The sequence below is a fragment of the Drosophila pseudoobscura genome, chromosome 3 (assembly GCF_009870125.1).
Source record: "Drosophila pseudoobscura strain MV-25-SWS-2005 chromosome 3, UCI_Dpse_MV25, whole genome shotgun sequence".
Classification (NCBI taxonomy): Eukaryota; Metazoa; Arthropoda; class Insecta; order Diptera; family Drosophilidae; genus Drosophila; species Drosophila pseudoobscura.
Window position 1 is genome coordinate 17,277,659 of NC_046680.1, and position 18,857 is coordinate 17,296,515.

Here is an 18,857-nt window from a genome sequence, read left to right on the forward strand (position 1 = left end):
TTTGACTTTTAATATTTTTATTTCCATTCTCAACCCAACTTGTGTTGCTTAATGGTAAAAATTTCCAGAATCCTGGTATTTTAAAGAATTTCATTCACGCGAAGTAGGAAACGCGACCTACTAGGAAGCCTTGAAGGCACTCACGAGAACTTGTCGCCGTCGCACTGGGCCTTGCATATGTTGGCATGGCCATCCTCATCGAGAGACGTTCTCGCTGCTACCTTGATGCTTCATGTCCTCCATTCAGCTCACCTGTAATCGGAATATTTAGTCGTAAATATTTCGTCACAGAAGTGCATGGGAGTAGGGACTCACCTGATACTTGCTATCGCCAACCTTGTCCAATCCGGGATCATGGCAAACAGGCTGCGCTATGAATAGGGAGCGGCAGCGGTGTCTGAATGGTGGGCATTTTGTGTGCTGAAGGATGACACGGTGGCCTTACAGCTTTCGTAGGAACCGTGCTACCAGTTGACCAGACATTTTGTGTTTGTTGAGTTGGGATTACCACCGTTCATCGTGGTCTCCTCGTCGGAGGATATATCGATCATGCTCTCCACCCGCGAGGGGGACATCACATAGACAAAGTGCTCCGTGGAACCCTCAGGAGCCATAGCATGCGGGGCCATCATCATGGATCCGTCCTGTGTGGGCGGAGGGGGTGGAGTGTCCATGCTGCAGTACTTCATGTTGGCAGCAGCCGTTTCGTCGGGAGGGGCTCCGCCGTTGCAGTCGTAGTTCTCCAGCTCCAGCTCGATGTCGCTGACGATGCGCATGCAACGCATCTTGGCGAGTGATTGGAACTTCATGGGCATGGCACGCACCTGTCGCGCCAGACTCAGGAAGAAGAGAGTATTGGCGTCTAGCTCGCGGTTGGCCTGCAACACGGCGGACACATCCCAGTCGCCAGGGAAGCGCGGATCGCTGATCTTGCGCATCTTGGCTTGTGCAGGCTGCTGGCTGGCCGGAGCCGAGCAACTTAAATTGATGGCCGCTGTCTGTGGCGAGGGTTGGACGCGTCGCACCTTCGTGGCGTTTGTAACGGGCGGTGGTGGAGGTGGTGGTGTAGGATCTCCCAGACCAGTAGGGAGTACACTGCTGCCATTCAGCCGGCTTAGGCTTAGGTTATTCGCGTTCTGGACCTGATTGGCCAGGTTCTGGAAGAGACCGAGCGGTGTCCCGGCCGCAGCAGCTGCGTTCAGCTCCTTCTTGAAGTTATCGGCAGCTGCAAACAGATGCGGCTCGATGATCAGGCAGCCCACGTTGCTGTTGCTGGCATTGCTACAACTGGGAGGTGTGACAGTGGGCGGCAGCTGTATTCCGGCGGCGGCCGCAGCCGCCTTTACAGTGGCCAGTGGGAACATCTGCTGGGCCAGTCCACCCACACCCACGCCCATGCCGAGGGGCAGGTGAGGGTGAGTGGCCAGAGAGCCCAGGGCATTGGCGTTGGCTTTGCTGACGGTGGCGGGCAGGGGCAGGACCACGGCGCTATTGCAGCTCGTGCTGGCAGGCGGCGTCTGGGCACTGAGGGGAGCCACTGCGGCACAGTTGAGGCTCCCGTTGCTGTTGCTGTTATGGTTATGAGGACCCATTCCGGTGTTGCTTCCAGGGGAGGTCAGATTCGGTGGAGTAGCCACGCCCAGGCTGGGTGTTAGTATGGGCGCCCCTGTGCTTGTCATGGCCGTCGTGTATGTGTTCACTGTGTTCGTGCTCATTGCCGAGCAGCTGGCCGATGCCGTGGCTATGGTTATCTTAAGCTCGTCCTCTCCGCCGTTGCTGGTCGCCTTGGCCAGAACTTGATAGCCGAAGTCGCATTCGGTGTCGTCCTCATCATTTGACTTTCCATTTCCGTTGGCTGAGTTTCTATAATCAACAACAGATTCCATCAATATGGGTCCATTGGTCATATCAATGTTCACTTACCTGCCAGGTCCCTGGAAGGGCTTAAGGAACTCCATATGATCGGCATGGGCCCAATACTGGTATTTCTTGGAGGTTTTGGTACCCACTCGAAAGGAGCGCAGATATTTTGTGTAACTGTCGCGTAAGTTCTTCCATTTTCGCTTTGATGCTTCTGCAAAAACAATTGTACGTTATTAGACGGTTCTTTACAGTGTGACCGGGTTTGCTATTTTTGCGCTTTCTGCCTATCAGTGCAAAAACCACCCACAATTCCGAAATCGATAGCGAACTTGCAGTAAGGCCGAGCGCGAAAACGCATCTTCGCCATCTTAAGGTACCAAAAACGTTTGAATAGAAGGAAAAATACCTACTTTGGAGTACTTTCGTGTGTTAAATTATAAATAATAAACTAAATAAGCTCGTAAGTTTTGCAATATAAAATAATTTTCTAAAAACTCGGTTCCAAGCATTTCAATCTACACTTTTACGATGGAATGGTGTGATCATCATAATCAATCTATGTATTTAGCAGCCCGTTGCAATAGGTTCTATCTATACATTTTAAAGGACAACTTAAACGTGAGCCTGGTCCTCCAAAAAAAAAGCCACAGCCACGATTTCCCGGTAATGCAAAGTTTGCAATGGCTGCTACTGTATCTGTATGTGCACGTATGTGTGTGTGTATACACATATGCTGCCAAATACAATTTTATCATACACATTCACGAGCACGTGGAGTACGTACTGGATTTAATGATTGCCTAGCCGTGGCTTCGCGTAGCCTTATCATTTGGTCTCGTGCAGAATCACTTTTTCAATTCTAACGAATGTCTGGCACAGGTGGTTGCCTGTTTGTTATTTTGGCTCGCATTTGGCAACGCCGCGCAATATTTTTGTTTTGACAAGCGCTCTCTCCTCTCTCTCTGTCCGGTCGTCGCTTGGCCGCTCTCTCTCAGCATCAGAGCGCGCAGTTTGTATCAGTTTCGCTCTTCCGTGCTTGTTTGTTTTTGCTGCGTGCCAGTGGCAGTGTTTTGCTTCTTTTTTCTGCTTCTCGCTGCAATTTGCCGACCGCAGTCGCGCTGCCCGCCCCCGTCCTGTCCACGTCCCTGCTCCCGGCTCCCCGCTCCCGCCAGCGCCTCGTCTGTATATATGCATGTACATATGTATGTTTGTAGGTGTACGAACACAAGCGTACGAAAAATATCAGGCCGGGCGGTTCGCGATTCGCAGCGACGCAGCAGAGTCGGCGGCAGAGTTTGTCCGCTGGCGGCTGACAGGTACACACATATGAATGTCTGCATGTGTATGTAGACTAAGTATGCATGTGTGTGTGTTCTACGTAATTCAATTTCAACCGCCGCCAGAGCATTCAAGGCACAAGACTAAGTTCCTTTGAATACATACTTTAATATGTACATAAATATGTTTGTACATATGTTGTATACCCTAACTAAGCGTGTTCCGCAGGGCTGCTATTTCTAGACCTACTTAAGTAGTTACTATCTTTGGTACATACCCACTGAGAGCCCAATCTCGTCCGCGATTTGCGTCCACACCTTCAGCTTCACTTCCACGTTCTTGTAGTCCGGATTGTGATTGTTGTAGACCACGTCGTACCGCTTCACGATATCGATGAAGTCGGAGGTGTTATCGGATGTGGTTGAGGACTCGCTAATTGCGCGCGCCGCTTTCGTGTCCTTCATCCTGTTAACGGTATACTGGCTGGCTCAGCTAACGGTTATTTGAAAACACAAAACCTCTGTTCCACAGTGCTCGGGGCGGGCAAAGTCTTTTTATAGGCGTGTAGGCGCTCTACTGACCGCCCAGCCGCGTTCTGTGTTTCTCCCCGGCCGCTCCACCAGCCACCAACACAGGCGTAGGCAGAGAGCCGAACGGAACGCCAACGGAGAGAGCGAGAGAGAGTAAACTGCGAGCGAGAAACCGTCCGACTGCCGTTTTGTATGACCGCTTCGACAAAAGTTGGACACTTGAATGAGACGATGAGCTGCATGCACAAACCCAACAGCAGCAGCAGCAGCAGCAGCAGCAGCAGCAGCACCAGCAGCAGCAGAATCGGCAACGGCAGCAGCGGCGCCAAGCCAGGCAGCAGGGAGACCATTCCTCTCCACCCACCCTCCGGCCCGCACTCTTCTTGCGCACTCACTTATACACACAGACACATAGCAGCCGCAGCAGCACCACCAGCAGCAACAACAAAAGCGGGCCCCAACAGCGACGCGGCCGACCGTCGTTGGAGGACGTGTAAAGAAGAACAAGAAGGCAACCTCATCATCATCATAGCTGGCAGTGGTGGAGAAGGAGGAGGAGTAGGAGGAGGAGAGGTAGAGGCACATACAACAGACATATAGACGGCAGCAGCGCAGTTTGGCGCTCGCAATAAAACGCGCAGCGTCGCACCGCTCCAACAGCCGCAGCCACAGCCGCAGCCACAGCAGCAGCAGCAGCAGCAGCAGAAACGTTAACCGCCCACATTCGCCGCCTCCCTCCCCACAAGGCAAAAACATGAGATTGTTGTTGCTGTTAGTTGTGGCTGCTGCCGTTTCATTTTGTTGTTGTTGTGTGTGTGCGTGAGCGCGACAAAATCGCAACAGTGCGAGGCAGTGGATGTGGATGCCAACACCCACACCCTACCTCTCTCACCATCTCTCTCCCTCTCTCTGTCCCTCTTCTCCCAGGCATTGGCATTGCAGCCTTAGCTTTCGAGGCAGCTTTATTTGATTGCCGATGCAGAAACTGTTGCACCTTCATCACGTGTCGTGCCGCCAGAATATGCTGTTGCCTGCACTCACACATACCACACAGATGCATCTCTGAAGTTCAAGGTCATTGATTTGGTGGCATACGGAAATGGCAGAAATATCACAATTACCAATCCCGGGCTTTGGCCTGCTTAAGCAGAGATCACTGTGCTCTTCGCTGCCTGTCCTTATCGGCTCGGCCGTCGCTGCGTCAGAGCTTTTACTGTGAAAGCGTTGTTTCTTGTACATATGCATGTATGTATGTACATACATATGTATGTGTTGTACCGCTTTAGCCCAGCATCCAAGAGGGGGAGAGGGCAGGCGACGGGGCCCAGAAAAGTTGCTCCATTCCATCGATCCAAGCAAGTCCCGTAGAATTTCTGTGCCCGCCGCTCTCCCCTCTCTTCTCTTCTCTCCCCCCGCCCCACGGCTCCCTCATCTCCTCTGACATCAGTTCGTGTTGTTGCTTTTGTTGCGACTCTTTTTCCTTTTCCAAGCTGTTTTTGTTGCCAGCGCCGTAGTCGTCGTCGTTGGCGTCGGCCCCCACTCAGCCCCAGTGCTGACTGCTGCCGACCGAACCTACGACCAGTTAACCCCCCTCTCGACAGCCAGCCACTGCACGCCCGCCCGTCCGCGCCCCCTTGGCTCCTTGTGCGAGGCGGACTGAGCTGAGCCCCAAACTAACACGTAGATGGCGCCTGTGTGTGTGTGTATATGTGCCAGTTGCGTGTGTGTGTTTGTATCTCTTTCGCTTGTGCGGGTTTTTGTTGCTTTTATTATATTTTTTCGCTTTTCTCTCTCTATGCCCGTGCCTTCCTTCAGCCTTCAGCCAGCGACAGCTCCTACTGCGACGTCCGTTCCACCTAGCTCCCCTGGCTCTCTGTTTCTCTCTTACTGTACACACGCGCACACACACACACGCAAACACAGGCAGTCAGTGGCAGCCGCCTGTCTCGTCCTGGCGGCCGGCCCCCCTCCCACCGCTGTGCCAGCTCCCGGCATGCCTCTTCCATAGTCATCATCATCATCGCCATCATCATCATCGGCTTCTGCCAGCCCAGCCCCCACTACTCCCCCAAGTAGCAGCAGCAACAACATTTTGTGGAGAGATGTGCCGCAGGGTGGGGGAAGGTGGGACGTTGGGCGTTTTGCCCGTCGTTGTTCGGCGGCGGCTATGGCATGGCTATGCATGGGCGTATGTATTAGTTGTGTGTGTGTGTGTGTACTTCTGTCTCTCCGCTGCTGTTTTGGTTGTGTTTGTGGAGCAGGGGCGGAAGTGGGTGAGGGGGTGGACGGTGCAGAGAGCGGCCTACCTACCGCCGCTGGAAAACATGTTGTTGTTGTTGTTGCTGCCTTTTGTAAATCGATAAACGATGTCCGGAGTGCGGCATAGTCGAGCGCTTTGCGTGTGTACCTCCTCCCTCTACACATGTACATACGTGTGTAAGTACATACATAATATGTACATATACGCTATGTATATGTATGTGTGATATTGTATATACTCTGGTTGCATTACATATCATATATGTAATATGTGCATATATGTATATGTGCCTTAGTGTGAGTGTTGGTCGGTGCAAAGCGGCCCAAAGCATGTGTCCCACGGCTGGTCAGCGGCGCTCTGGAGTTTGATGCAACCAGCCCACATATGCATGAGGGCAAACCCATACATACTCGCTTGCACCTGACCTGACCGCCATTCCTCTTTCGTCATGCCTTAGACCCCTGTTGACAAAATTTGCCTTAGAAATATCTATCTATCTCGAAATTTATCGTCAGCCAAAAGAAATCTTCCATCTTTCCATCTTCCAGCTCAAAATCAGATCCTAACAAAGATCCCGTTTATTGGGAGTACTGCCTGGCGGTCACCTCACGCCGAAAGGACATACCGCAGGCGTACACTTTTGATTGATTGATTAAAATATTATTTTCTAGATTTACCTTAATCATAGAAATTCACAATAGTATATCCGCTTCATTGCACTGATTGGAGTTCCATTATATGTTTTTGATAAGACGAAGATCCCTTTACTGAGCGGGAAATGGCAAAACGTCGATCTTTTCGGAGGAAACCTAATCTCAAGCGTGATTTCTTAAGTTTTTGGTTCCATTGACCTGTTGAAAGATCTTTCCTAAACGTATTTTGTAACTGGAACATGGATGAAATGCATTCTCAAGTATGCCGACATGCAATGTTTTGTCCAATACGAAAACGAAGGAGTAGCAGCTTCTAGCCCATATGATCTGGGGCTCACAATGATCAGCCAAGTATGCTTCTTACGGCATCAATTATAGATTATAACATGTATACGATGTGTTAATAATATTAAATTGTCTTTGGCTCCACTGTGCCCCAGGCCAGTCCATATACGATTTGGCAACTTAAGTCCTGCATCCATGTTCTCTCTCTGTTCTTTGAGACTTTTTATAGTGGTATTTATGAATGAAATCCTGATTCCATATCTTATAACTATAGTATGTGCTTAATTTTATGCTTTACTTACTTACTTATTGCTACAGCAACAAGTACAATATCATGATTTAGATACAGTTCAACTCCTATGAGAAGATTACATTGGAAAAGGATCAGGGACGACCGGGATTCTATCATTTGAATTTCCAGAATGTGCGCTTCAACATCTTTATAATGGAAAACCCGCTGAATGAATGGATTCGTCGGCAAAGCCCATGGATCCACTGTCAGGGGAAGTCGTGAGATCTACCTGCTGAGCTACAATAGGCGGAACAACACACCATCCACACCATGTCATACGCCCGGGAGTTTCTTATTGATTTCGCGCAGGCCGCCGTCTTCTAAGCAAGTTCAGCAAGGCCGAGATGGCGGAGGATGCGAGTGTTCTGAAGGAAGCTTTGAAGATTTTCTACACTTATTCCAATCAGAAACCCCTTCGAAACCAAATATCCGAGAAGCGCTTGCGCGACAGTTTTTTTTTCAAATAAAAGAATAGATTTAGATTAATTTAGTTAGGATACATCGTATACGCATTGATTCTGGGAAAAAATCTTGTGTCCTGTGATAAGCACGAGGAACTATCCAAAGAATAATTTTTGTATGCATTAATGAACATTAAAGGCGAACGCGAGGAGCTAATCCAAATGAGTGCGGGGACCCATTGGCCCCACAATGTCCACGTCCCTACCCAATTCCCTCTGCCGCTCCTTGATCTGCTGCTGCTGGAATAGCAGTTGCACCAGGATAATCACATAGTTGGCCATGCCGTTGTACACCTGCAATGGCGATACGTAGCTACTGAGAGGAACTCTTGGCTAGGGGCTCAGCTCACCAGGAAAATGGTTGACACACTGAGCTGTATGCTGCTCCCGATGAGGGCCGCCTGCCTGTTGTGCATGCGCCAATGCTGGAAGTCCTCCACCTGACTGCGGGCCAGTGGCTGCTGGGGAAAGTGCTGCGAGTAGAGGCCAAGGAGGCGGAGGCAGTTTCGCTTCTGCGGAGCAGGCACAAACAAGGATGATCTCCCTTAGTTATCTCAGCAGAGCACTCACCTCCCGCTTAAGCAGATAGCCATAGGTGCTGGTGATGATTAGCTTGTAGGAGTGAAGCGTGACGTGGAGCAGCATGAATGTGTACTCTAGGTCCCAGGCCTCGGACCCCAGAACCTTCTGGCAGATCACGTACACAAAGCAGGTCATCAGGCTGAACTCGTAGAAGAACCCGGCGGCAGCCGCGAACCCAAACACGGCATTCAACTCTGCCAGCAAATGGGAGCACCGCTTGGTGAACTGGAACAGCTTGGCAATCCTCCGATGGACCGTCGTTTGTGGACGATCTCTACCAGTACTCCCTTCGTACTCTTGATGGAGCAGCTTCTGGATGAGGCGCAGGCGCAGCCGCACGAAATCCATGATGGCAATGTGAACAAATCCCACCAGGCCCAGGGAGCTCGTCAGCAGGGTGTAGGTGCCGGCCATCAGCAGGGTGGACGAAAGGCCGCAGGTGCACCGAGCCATGTTGAGGATGAGCGACAGAGAGAAGGAGAAGAAGCAGATAGTCACAATCACAGTCCCGTACCAGTACTTGGAGCGAGTACGCTGGTAGTTCCAGCGCACGGAGGGAAACTCCTCGGAAATGTCCAGGTCGAAGCCCTGCATGTTGGCCAGCAGCTTGACGTGGCGGCGCCGCTGGACGTCCAGCGTGAGGAAGTTTTCCACGTAGGTAATCGAGCTGCTGAGGCACTCCCACATGATGATCACCTTGACCACGGGAGTGAGGTGGCCAATCATGGCGGCGGCCATTCGCTCATCCTCCAGCTTAATCAGCACGCTGCCCAGGTAGCCGCAGACGGCGAAACACCGGACGCAGACCGCATACAACACGCTCACAGGGGAAGAAGCTGCTCCGCCGTCACTCTGGGTGCGCACCCGGAAGGTCACCAGTCCCCAGTAGAAGAGCAGGCTGTAGAGGTTGCCGTAGCAGTAGATGAAGCCATCGCTCGACGACTTGCGGGGCTTCATGTGGCCGTTGCTGAATGATCCTGGCCAGAGGCGTGCAGAGGTTCTTATCCTCCCGTACAGAGGTAATTAAGAGCGATAGCATCGGACTAATTGAATACATCGTTTGTCAAGGGTGTTGCGCTTGTATAAAACGATACCAAAAGTCTATACACATGGGTACATATGTACGTACATATGTACATAGGTATCACACATAATTTTTTTCTCTCTAAACGAATCAAGATCGGTCCAAGTAAAGTGCTAGAAACGCGAATATAAATAAAGCCATAAATTATCAACTATAACATGGCTTTTTTTCTCCATGAAGTGGCTAAAAAATATATTTAAAATTGGGATCTATGCAAGTATTTAAGCTGACTGCTACAATGCTGTAAAAACAGGCTGCTATGAAACTTAAAGTTTGCTGCTATGAAACTATTAATGCCGAGTAATTTCCGTCGTTGGCCTACACCATAGGGATTCCCTACGAAAATTCATTTATCTCAGCTCAATCTTTTATGGGACGTTTAATATAAAGTATATACAAACTTGGGGGTGCCGACGCTTTCGTTGTTGGGAACCTTACGGATGGTAACCTACCGATACATTTCATCCGATGTACAGAGTATAGGATTTGTTCTTATTGCTTGTGCCCAAATGACAATAGCCGCGGCGTACATAGGATTATATTATGAATTATTATTGATTAACCATTTATTACACATATGTAGATATGACAGCACAACTGACCAGTATTTGCCATTGCCGGAGCGATTTTTATTTATTTGAAATTCATACAAAAGTGTATTGGCGTACTTTACTTCTTGGATTCTGGTTGTTGGCGCTGTTAGTGCTAGTGTTGATGTTGTTGGCATTCGGTGGGTTGCGGCGCAGTGACTTCTGCAGGACATGGGCATCCGCGGGTTCGATGCGTTTGTAGTACTGCTCCTTGGTGTCGACGATTTCGAACCCAAATTTCTTGTAAAACTCAATGGCGCCATCGTTGTTGATCTGCACATGCCTGAAATGCGATCGATAGTCAATGAAAACCATACAATCATCTGTAATGTAATATTTGTGGTTCCCTTACAGAAAAATGCTGTCAAAGTTGCCGTCCTTCTCCGCGTAGTTCAGTATGTGCTCGAACATGACGGTGCCGATACCCAAGCGCCGGTAGGGCGACAGGCAGCCAAGTGTCATGATATAGAGGCGACGCTGGTTCTCCGTTGTATCGATGCGGCAGCAGACGGCCCCGACCACAATGTCGTTGTAGTAGGCCAATTTGGCCAATTCGCCAGCTTCCAAAACATCCACATAGAATTTGTCATTGTAGGAGACCGGGAACACAACTGTATTGAGCTTTTTCAGTTGTTTTATGTTATGCGGCGTAACGTCGCCCAAGTCGATGCTATTTCTACAAAATAAAAAAACCAAGAAAATCAGACCCGAAGCGACGCACACTTTTAGGTTAGGATTTTTGGAGGGAGCTCTGGGTAGTGGTCTTTACAGAGGACAGGACACCTCACTTACCGAGTCATAGTTATTCAGTAGCTCCTTACGATTTAATAATGCGCCTAGCGCCAATTAATTATGATAGAAAAATGTGTTTTCGCAGGACAGCTGTTCGGAATCGTTCTGCTAGCGTAAGCTATCGGATTTGACATCGATAGCTTCTGCGCACTTGTGAGCAAGTAATTGTATCGAAATTCCCTAACGCGTTTGTAAATAGAAAATTCTCAAACATTTAAATAATTGTCGTAAAAAAAAACAAGAATTCCGAGCAGTACATCGACATGAACCCCAACATGAACATGATGCCTATGTCGGGACCGCAGATGATGCAAGTGATGCAGTCGTCGCCTCAGCCCATGATGCCGGCTGTCCCTCCCGGCCCCGTGCCCCAACAGCCCTTGCAACAGCAACAACCGGCCGAGAAACTGGACAACATATCGCGGGTTAAAAGTCTACTGGGACCTCTGCGGGAGTCGATGTTCCTAACCATCCGATCGAGTGCATTCACGCTGCAGCAGAACAACCTAGCGGACAATTTGAAACGGGATACAGGAGCCCATGGGCATCATGTGCCACGATTCGATAAACATCTGGAAGACTTCTATGCCTGCTGTGACCAAATCGAGCTACATCTGAAAACGGCGATGCAGTGCCTGCAGCAGCAGAACTCCTCCAACCATTATCTGCCTGGTCTAGTTACGCCGATGCGAATGGAAAGCTTTATGCCCGAAAACGCCGGGCCTATTCCGTACCCCACTTACTTGAATACGGTGCGAGTGCACGTTCAGTCGGCGAAGGACATTCACGACACCTTGATTAGTGCAGCCCAAAATATATCCCAGGCTGATTGATAGTTGTAGTTTATTTAGGTTTCCATACTTATCTTATTTCAAACTCTAGATCTAAGAACAGAAAAACAAAACTGCAAAATATCTGGTTACATTTACCATTTACCAGTAGCAATATTATAAGAACTGCTTGTGCAGGATATAATTAAAATTAATAATAAATTATATACAAATTATAATTATACAAACTTAGTGTGGAAAAATGTTAAATATCGTCATAAATTTCATCAATCTGCTAAATTTACATTTTAACGCAGTTTAGGTGAAAAAAATCGTGGTCTTTTTTTTAAGGAAAGGTAAAGGATAGGATGGACCTACAACAGTAATTATTATTATTATTTTCCGCAGTTAAGCTCAATCTGATATCCTGTTTAAATAAAGGGGGCATCAGTGGGCTAAGTTCGCTCAAGCCAAAAAGCAAAACAGAGAAAAACAAAAAAGGCGCAAAATCCAAAAAGGCGTAAAAGTCAGCAGAAACCGACTGAAACTGAAGTTTATTAACATAACAAAAATGTATTCTCCTCGAAAAAAAGCACACCGTCCAGCAGTCTCTTTTCGGGAGTTTAGTAAGCTAATTAAGAACCTGCCGGACATTGCATTCGACGTGCAAAGCGACCAAGCTGAGGAAGGATCTTACAAAACGCTGGACGAGTGCGCCCAGTGGTACTACGAAGCCTTCTACAAGGATCCCAGTGTACGAAAGCGGTACAAGTTCCAGGTGCGCGCTTGTGCCAAGGTAAAGAAGGATAAGTTGCTCAGTCTGCCCGAGGCAGAAGTAGATGACACGCCCGAAGAGAGTGAGCATGAATCGGCTGATGATGTTGTAGTCAAAGTGGACAAGTAAGTATAGGTACCACCCAATGTATGCCACATTTTTGGTTAATTCTCTTGACCATTGACAGAATGGGAATGTTCATGTTTCCCGTAACCTTCGAAGACTTTGCAAAGTACGCGGACACGGATATGATATGCAAGCTTACGACACAGAAGGAAACAAGCACAGAAGACATCCAGCCCGATAGCAAACAGAAACGAAGTCAGTTGCAGAAATTCTACAACTCATTCTACATGTTTCCAGAAGAGCGAAAGTCCACCAATATATTCCCTGAGGCACCCCCTGCGCTTTTAGTGAAGTTGCTAAGACCTGGCTATCCCGTAGATGAAGGAGCAGGCAGAAGTTTAGCAGAGCATAAAAAAACGGGTCCAGCAATCCAAGAGAACGAGAGGCATCGGGAGCCTGAAGCTCCTGAAGGTCCTGAAGCAACCAGGTAAGTCCACGCTATAAATACAAATGTTCCCACAGAAGAGCTCTTAAATTTGTACTTTCGACAGCGACTTTCCCATTGTGAGCTTCCAAGTATTCGAGAAACATTTGGCGAACCTGTACGATATTGTGTGGCAGCTGAAGCTCAACGATCCCGAGTATGTGGTCAAGGACTTTGAGGAGGGGGCCTATTGCTATTACTTGGCATTTTATCTAACGCCGGAGATTCGTGACAGATACAAGTACATCCTAAAGCCGTGTACGTCGGATCTGAGTGCCCGCCTACTTGCCATACCCAGCCGCGAGGAAGCCGAAAAGCTCAGGCGAAATTTGCCAGAGTTGATTAAACCATCGCCAGATCTGGAGCGACCCAAAAGTCCCGATTTGGTCACAGAAACAGCAGTGGCACCTGTCGACTTTAAGTTTTTCAAAAAGTATATCGTGAATCTGGATGACATCAGTCAGCAAATGCGGTGCTGCGACGAGTACAAGGACTTATCCAAAGAGGAGTGTGGCGCGGAATACTTCAGGCAGTTTTATAGCTCGCCAGAAATACGCGAACGATTCCAGTATAAACTGAAGCCTTGTCCCGGAATGGTACGCGAAAGATTGCTGGGTCGACCGGCCTGCTCAGACAGGTAAATTAAAATATGAACGCATTTCACATTTAATTTGAAAATGTTTGTGCATTGCAGGCCATCGAATGGAGCTGAAAAGGCAGCCGAACAGAACCGACCAGCTCCAATAAAGGAAAGCAGTCGTAAGTCAGACCCGTAAGTGTCTCTGTTTTCAATGCTTGTGTGGCTTTTGATTGGTAGATTATATTTATCTTTTAGCGAGCCTCTGCCTGAGGAGGAGCATTGTGTCGAGTAAGAAATAATGAATTATGATTGTCGAAACATTTAAAGTCCCTTTTTGTTCGCTTTCAGGAACGATAACAACAACAATAAAAAGTTTCCAGTTACGTTTAAGGAGTTTAAGCGTAGTGTGACGAATCTCAGCGAAATTGTACAGAAAATGCAGCAGAGCGAGGAGTACAGAGAGAAGTCCGAAGAGCAGTGTGCTAAGGAGTACTACCAGGGGTTCTATTCCATGCCCCAGATGCGTGAACGCTTCGATTGTAAGTTCAAGCCCTGTCCCGCCAAGAAGTGCAATCTGCTGCTCCGCTATGCAGTGGAACATCCTGAACCATCCGAAGAGCAGTCTGAAAACATTCCGCCTAAGAAGACAACGTGGGTATATTTGCTTATAATGCAAGATTTTCATTTGAACAGGCATCTTTATTGTAATTTCAGAAAGCCGTCTTCTTTGAGCTCCGCTCGTGATGACGTAGTAACTATTGGGTAAGAGAATGCCATATCTTTTTTGTGACCACATTAATAATCTCATGCTCTTATCTCTGCAGCTCTGCTCGCTTCAAGTTTCCCGTGTCCTTGGGGGTATTCAGGCGCTCTATAAACTACGACGAAATCGTCAGGTCCCGGCTGGGAAAATCTACCGTCAAGCCGCAGCTCCAGGCCCAGACTGCCAACCCAAAGAACCCACAATACGAGAGGTATTTCCGTCAGTTTTATGTCGGGTTCTACGCATTCCCCAATTTTCGCAAGCAACACGCATATCGATTCAAATGTGGTGGGGACAAACAGCTGCTGAAAAAGCTGTGCGACTATGCGGTACCATTGAATGAGAGTGCCAAGCGGAAAGTGGAAGACGAGCAAAAGCGCCGACGACCGATTGGTAGTCGTGGAAGAGCAGAAGCTGAACCTACTTTGAAGCCCAAGCCAGACCTGACAGACCGCTGTGGCGTCACAAAACCGATTTCCTTTAAAGTATTTTCCAAACTGTTGTACCTCGAAGATGCAGTTAGCAAAATGCAGCTGCATCCAAACTTCGCTGCAATGACGGAAGCTGAGTGCCAACGGCTGTACTACGAGTCCTTCTATAGCACGCCCAGCATACGGGACAAGTATCCGTGTAGAATAAAGCCCTGCCCGGCCGGCATGAGGGCCAACCTACTGCATATCCCCGCCAAGCCGGGTAACCTGTCTGATCTCAGATACCCGCAGAGAAACGTATCTGGCCAGCGCCAGAGCACTCCAGATGTGGACAGATTGTATGCGGCTAGGAAAGCCGAGCTAGATGGGTAAGAAATTTGAGTTTCCTGGCCCCAGGATTCTTTAGATGCATTGTCTCCCTTCCTTTCTTTCAGCAAACAGAAACTTAACGTGGTCAACTACATGCCCCACAATCTGAGCTCCTACATAGCTCGTCGTGTTGCATGTCCCGAGAGAAGAGCTGTCGTTGAGAAGTACATAGTCGAAACGATAAGGGATTTAAATGAGGCAGCGGCTAGCAGTGTCTCGGGGCTGGATACAGTTAGGAGGGGAATCGGTGAAGAAGAGAAGACAGAGGCTACGCCAGTGGCTGCAACGCTAGGCGTAGGAACGACAGCAGCGACTGGCCGTGAACCTGCAGAATGTCCAGCAGCCTCTATTGAAGTTGAAGGGGAAGTTGAATCTCCAGAGGAAAACAGAGTAAGGGGCTACACTGTGCCAGAGAGTACAACAGCAAGTGTTCCAGCCAGCACCGCGAACCGTCCGAGCTCTACTACTCTGCCAGAGGTTGAAAAAACGACGAATCCAGGGACCACTACGTCAGTAACAGCATCCAATGAAGTGCAGGCAACAGCATCTGAGCAAGCAGCAACAGCAAGCAGCACAGCAGAAACAATGCATTCTGAGGCATCTGCAGTCACTTTGAGACACCTGATTGAACAACTTGAACAAACAGTGGACATCTTTGCTGCGCCGAGCGACCAGGTAGAATAAGCAACAAGCAGCGTTTGGCGCAACCAAAACTAAACCACACCCTGTCTGTCCCTTAACAGGAGCACACTATCAAGCATTTAATCTTCCAAAGCACCGGCCTAAAGAGAACGATTTGGCGCATACTCTTCCAGCTGAGCCAAGAGGAGTTCCGCACCTACACAAAAATCCACAAAGGCGAGGCTTTCTATGAAAACGAAGGCCTGCTACAGCGATGTCATCAGCAGGTTGTGGACCAAGGCTATTGGCCACTTAATTTGTATGTGAAGCTGCCCATGTTGCGCCAACTGTTGCACAGCAAAGGAGTGGAACTGCAGTCGCTGGATCTGCTGCAGCTGTCGCCAAAGATCTTACATTGGAGCGATCTAATGCTGCTCACCGATTTCGATGAAATTGTTGAGCAGCATTACGCGGATCGCACCGGCAAGCAGATCGACGATGCGAAATTGCTGTTCCAGGAACGTGAGCAGTTTTATGCGAGCTGCTGGACGCATGATCAATGGATACGCCAAGTGCCGAAGATCACGAATGAAGCATTAAATGAGCCAATCTTTGGTGACGCATCTGCTGTTGCAGGTGTAGTATTAAGTAGGTGTTTTACATTTGATTAGTGGATATATTCTAATTGTGCATTGTATTGTCAGAGCTACTCTGTGGAGTGGAGGAAAGCCAGGCCTCGGCGATAACTATTGAGTCAGACAACGCCAGACCCACGCCATCTGGTAAGTTGTTTGCCTGGTTGCGCTTGTCCACTTACGCAGCCTTTACGCAGTCTACTCTGCTTGTAATTACAGAAGTATCCATTTGCCCGCACACTGAGCTCAACGCTCAATCTACCAACTTTGTGGACATGGACGAAGTGGGTCCCGCTTCGCAAATGCCAGACACAGAGAATGATCCGCTTAGGGAGAGCATGCAGGTTCCGGTCAAGCAGGAGGCAATTAAGTTCCTCGACAAGTTGCGCGGCAGCTGTGTCAACAGCCAAGACTTCCTGTGGGAGAGCATTGATTCAAACGAACAAATTATTAACTTGGATGACAGTCAGGAGTCACTTTCGGGCCTAGCTTGCTTTGCCATCTGCAAAGCGACAGAAATTGCGCCATCGAATGTAAATGCACTTCCACAGTTTCCAGAAACTGAAAACCCTAAAATATCCACGGAGTCAGAAATTATAGAGTCTCAGCCTGAGGCAGAGCCGCAGCTGAATGTGATGCAGAAGGAGGCGCTGGTGCCTCCTCTAAACGAGCCCATAAAACGCAAAGATAAAACGTCTTCCTCAAACGAAGTGGGCAAGAAGCCTCGTCTGATGAACGAGAAGGTGCCGCAGTTGCGACACGAGTTCCGCGCCCTTCCGCTCCACGCCGTGGTATGCTTGGAATCGACAGCCTTTGCTCCCGGTCTAGAGGACGAGCAACCAACCACTTCCTTGCAAGTCGCTTCTGCCAAGGAAAAGGAGCCTACAATCACCGCTTCGCAGGATTTTGCTTTAGGCAACACCCTTCTAGCATCCTCCCAGCTGGACGCTCTACTGGATGCTCCAAACGTTACGCTGCGCAAGGTAAATGAAAACGCTATCACTGTAACAGGTAGTGACAAGATTTGCGACCAGGGGCCCCCGCCTGTGCTGCAGATTTGCAGTATCTTTCGAGACGTAGAGCGCTACCGATTCTTCAGAGCACTGACAACAGAACAGATAATCAAGCACAGGATCGATGGATATATCGTGGGCAGTTCCTATCATGATGCGTTGATCAAGATAAACGGCAAACTGTGCAACGTGCGGGGTGCCCTGATGGAAACCCTATTTCCCCATGTGTCGGCCCGACTGCGATCTGATTTGAAGGACATCCTCTGTGATCTGGGGGAATACATCTACAACAGTCGCTGGCACGCGTACAATGATTCCCTCCAGGACCTTCGAGCTCGTGTGCTGTCCATGTTTATGGACGTGGCCCCCAAGTTTGCATTCTTCCGCGCCGAGTTCGACAATGCGACTCGAGAATGGGCCACTTGCAGCACGATCGATTGGTGGGACCCGGGAGTCGTTGGGCCACGGCCCAGAGGCGACGTCGGGACGGTGCTCAAGCCAGGGGTACTCGGTCGCATGAAAGAATTAAAGGCGCAATTGCGTTGAATTTTTGTTTTGTTAATAAAGAGTGTTTTCCGTTATCCCACAACCTAACAAATTTTGTTTGCATATTTTCAGAAACCCTAATGCCATTACAAGTTTTTTATTTTATGCATCGGTTGGCGAAGGACGAGAGACAGTATGAATATAAGGCCATCAAAGCTCTTCACGCTCTGCCGGTTGAAAAGAAGCTGCATTGCCAGGAGTTAGGAATCGTGTGCCGAAGTATGACTCTTCTGGCGCGAACAGGGCAACCCTCTATTTAGATCCTCTTCAATGGAGCTTGTTCCAGATGCGGAGGCGGAACAGCTTCTCGGTGGCTTGGAATGCTAAATCAGTCAATAATCAAGAGCAGACCGATCCCATTCATAAAATGTAATTGAATACACATTCCTGTGGTGTGATCCGTTCTAATCAATTTACATTATTTCACAGAGTCTGGCAGCAGTGGGGGCTACATGATTGTCAAGGAAGCCATACCACAAGAAAAAATAATTTTCAGGGAGCAGGCAACCATTTTCCATGGCATGCTAGTGGCCCAGGACATCAGTCCCGAGGATTTTACTAGACTGGATTAGGACAGACAAAAAAAGATTGTGAGGATACTAGTTAATGTTAGGTATGCGTGTAAATATGCCGATACTACTTTTACAATTCTCGATTGTATTATTTTGTTTATTGTTTTAGTTAATATTTAATTACCCATGAATCGCCATTATCCAACGAGCTCCGATTTCAAATATAACATTTTTTTTTATATTTCTAAGTTTATTTAAGCCAAATATCAGTTTAACAACCTTCATTTAACTAAGTTTTGTAGTCAAAAAAGCCAAAAACAGGTACAATTTAAATTTTGAAATTAAAACTAATAGTCTCATTTTGATTGCAGTGTTATTTCTGCATTTATTGAATCAAATAACATATTTTTAAATGTTTAATTTTTAATTTAATTCCTTATGAATCCTTTATTATATTATTATTATTATATTTGTTATAATAAAATTATATTATAATAATATATTATTATTATATAGTTTAATAACTGTTTCAAAAGAAGAAAAAAAAATTGCTGTTCCTCATCGACGATCTTTCATTATCCAAATACGGAGAATGACTTCAGTCTTTAGCACTTTTGTTTAC

At 48.1% G+C, this 18,857-nt stretch overlaps 5 protein-coding genes across 8 annotated transcripts; 2 read left to right on the forward strand and 3 right to left on the reverse strand.

Moving 5' to 3' along the window:
- Positions 1 to 5: 5 nt before the first annotated feature.
- On the reverse strand, positions 6 to 3,918 carry LOC6898755 (uncharacterized). Its single transcript, XM_002138701.4, has 4 exons — positions 3,419 to 3,918; positions 1,924 to 2,074; positions 316 to 1,863; positions 6 to 252 (listed from the first exon to the last, which is right to left on the reverse strand). The coding sequence occupies exons 1-3, from the start codon at positions 3,603 to 3,605 to the stop codon at positions 465 to 467; spliced, it is 1,737 nt and encodes a 578-aa protein (XP_002138737.2). The 5' UTR covers positions 3,606 to 3,918; the 3' UTR covers positions 6 to 252; positions 316 to 464.
- A 3,729-nt stretch (positions 3,919 to 7,647) lies between these two features.
- LOC4805024 (putative gustatory receptor 47b) lies at positions 7,648 to 9,274 on the reverse strand. The gene is made up of 3 exons (XM_002138702.3): positions 8,193 to 9,274; positions 7,973 to 8,134; positions 7,648 to 7,916 (listed from the first exon to the last, which is right to left on the reverse strand). Exons 1-3 carry the CDS (start codon positions 9,159 to 9,161, stop codon positions 7,776 to 7,778), a joined length of 1,272 nt encoding a protein of 423 aa, XP_002138738.2. The 5' UTR covers positions 9,162 to 9,274; the 3' UTR covers positions 7,648 to 7,775.
- Positions 9,275 to 9,872: 598 nt separating this feature from the next.
- On the reverse strand, positions 9,873 to 10,822 carry san (Probable N-acetyltransferase san). Its single transcript, XM_001361456.5, has 3 exons — positions 10,671 to 10,822; positions 10,231 to 10,554; positions 9,873 to 10,161 (listed from the first exon to the last, which is right to left on the reverse strand). The coding sequence occupies exons 1-3, from the start codon at positions 10,676 to 10,678 to the stop codon at positions 9,933 to 9,935; spliced, it is 561 nt and encodes a 186-aa protein (XP_001361493.3). The 5' UTR covers positions 10,679 to 10,822; the 3' UTR covers positions 9,873 to 9,932.
- An 8-nt stretch (positions 10,823 to 10,830) lies between these two features.
- Positions 10,831 to 11,511, forward strand: ix (mediator complex subunit intersex). The gene has a single exon (XM_001361457.4). It carries the CDS (start codon positions 10,934 to 10,936, stop codon positions 11,501 to 11,503), a length of 570 nt encoding a protein of 189 aa, XP_001361494.1. The 5' UTR covers positions 10,831 to 10,933; the 3' UTR covers positions 11,504 to 11,511.
- A 366-nt stretch (positions 11,512 to 11,877) lies between these two features.
- On the forward strand, positions 11,878 to 18,573 carry LOC6898756 (protein telomere ends associated-like). Of its 4 annotated transcripts, XR_004468612.1 has the most exons (15): positions 11,883 to 12,340; positions 12,403 to 12,768; positions 12,833 to 13,402; positions 13,460 to 13,537; positions 13,601 to 13,633; positions 13,694 to 13,996; positions 14,060 to 14,107; positions 14,170 to 14,907; positions 14,974 to 15,583; positions 15,652 to 16,177; positions 16,234 to 16,311; positions 16,384 to 17,147; positions 17,796 to 18,092; positions 18,153 to 18,336; positions 18,405 to 18,572. XR_004468612.1 is itself a non-coding variant. In XM_002138703.3 (12 exons), exons 1-12 carry the CDS (start codon positions 12,012 to 12,014, stop codon positions 17,721 to 17,723), a joined length of 5,019 nt encoding a protein of 1,672 aa, XP_002138739.3. In that variant the 5' UTR covers positions 11,879 to 12,011; the 3' UTR covers positions 17,724 to 17,771. The 4 variants fall into 4 exon arrangements, 2 of the variants coding, with proteins under 2 accessions (XP_033233383.1, XP_002138739.3); XR_004468611.1 differs by having other exon boundaries at positions 18,153 to 18,573; XM_002138703.3 differs by lacking the exons at positions 17,796 to 18,092; positions 18,153 to 18,336; positions 18,405 to 18,572 and having other exon boundaries at positions 11,879 to 12,340; positions 16,384 to 17,771.
- The last annotated feature ends 284 nt before the right edge of the window (positions 18,574 to 18,857 follow it).

Coding starts and splice junctions, on each gene's coding strand:
- LOC4805024 (XM_002138702.3), bottom strand. CDS start 9,161: ATGAAGCCCCGCAAGTCGTCGAGCGATGGCTTCATCTACTGCTACGGC. Junction 8,135..8,192: donor GCTATCTGCTTAAGCGGGAG/GTGAGTGCTCTG, acceptor CCTGCTCCGCAG/AAGCGAAACTGCCTCCGCCT. Junction 7,917..7,972: donor GTGTGTCAACCATTTTCCTG/GTGAGCTGAGCC, acceptor TCGCCATTGCAG/GTGTACAACGGCATGGCCAA.
- ix (XM_001361457.4), top strand. CDS start 10,934: ATGAACCCCAACATGAACATGATGCCTATGTCGGGACCGCAGATGATG.
- LOC6898756 (XM_002138703.3), top strand. CDS start 12,012: ATGTATTCTCCTCGAAAAAAAGCACACCGTCCAGCAGTCTCTTTTCGG. Junction 14,108..14,169: donor GATGACGTAGTAACTATTGG/GTAAGAGAATGC, acceptor TTATCTCTGCAG/CTCTGCTCGCTTCAAGTTTC. Junction 16,312..16,383: donor CGCCAGACCCACGCCATCTG/GTAAGTTGTTTG, acceptor TTGTAATTACAG/AAGTATCCATTTGCCCGCAC.
- san (XM_001361456.5), bottom strand. Junction 10,162..10,230: donor AACTTTGACAGCATTTTTCT/GTAAGGGAACCA, acceptor ATCGCATTTCAG/GCATGTGCAGATCAACAACG.
- LOC6898755 (XM_002138701.4), bottom strand. CDS start 3,605: ATGAAGGACACGAAAGCGGCGCGCGCAATTAGCGAGTCCTCAACCACA. Junction 2,075..3,418: donor CGAGATTGGGCTCTCAGTGG/GTATGTACCAAA, acceptor TTGTTTTTGCAG/AAGCATCAAAGCGAAAATGG. Junction 1,864..1,923: donor CCCTTCCAGGGACCTGGCAG/GTAAGTGAACAT, acceptor TGTTGATTATAG/AAACTCAGCCAACGGAAATG.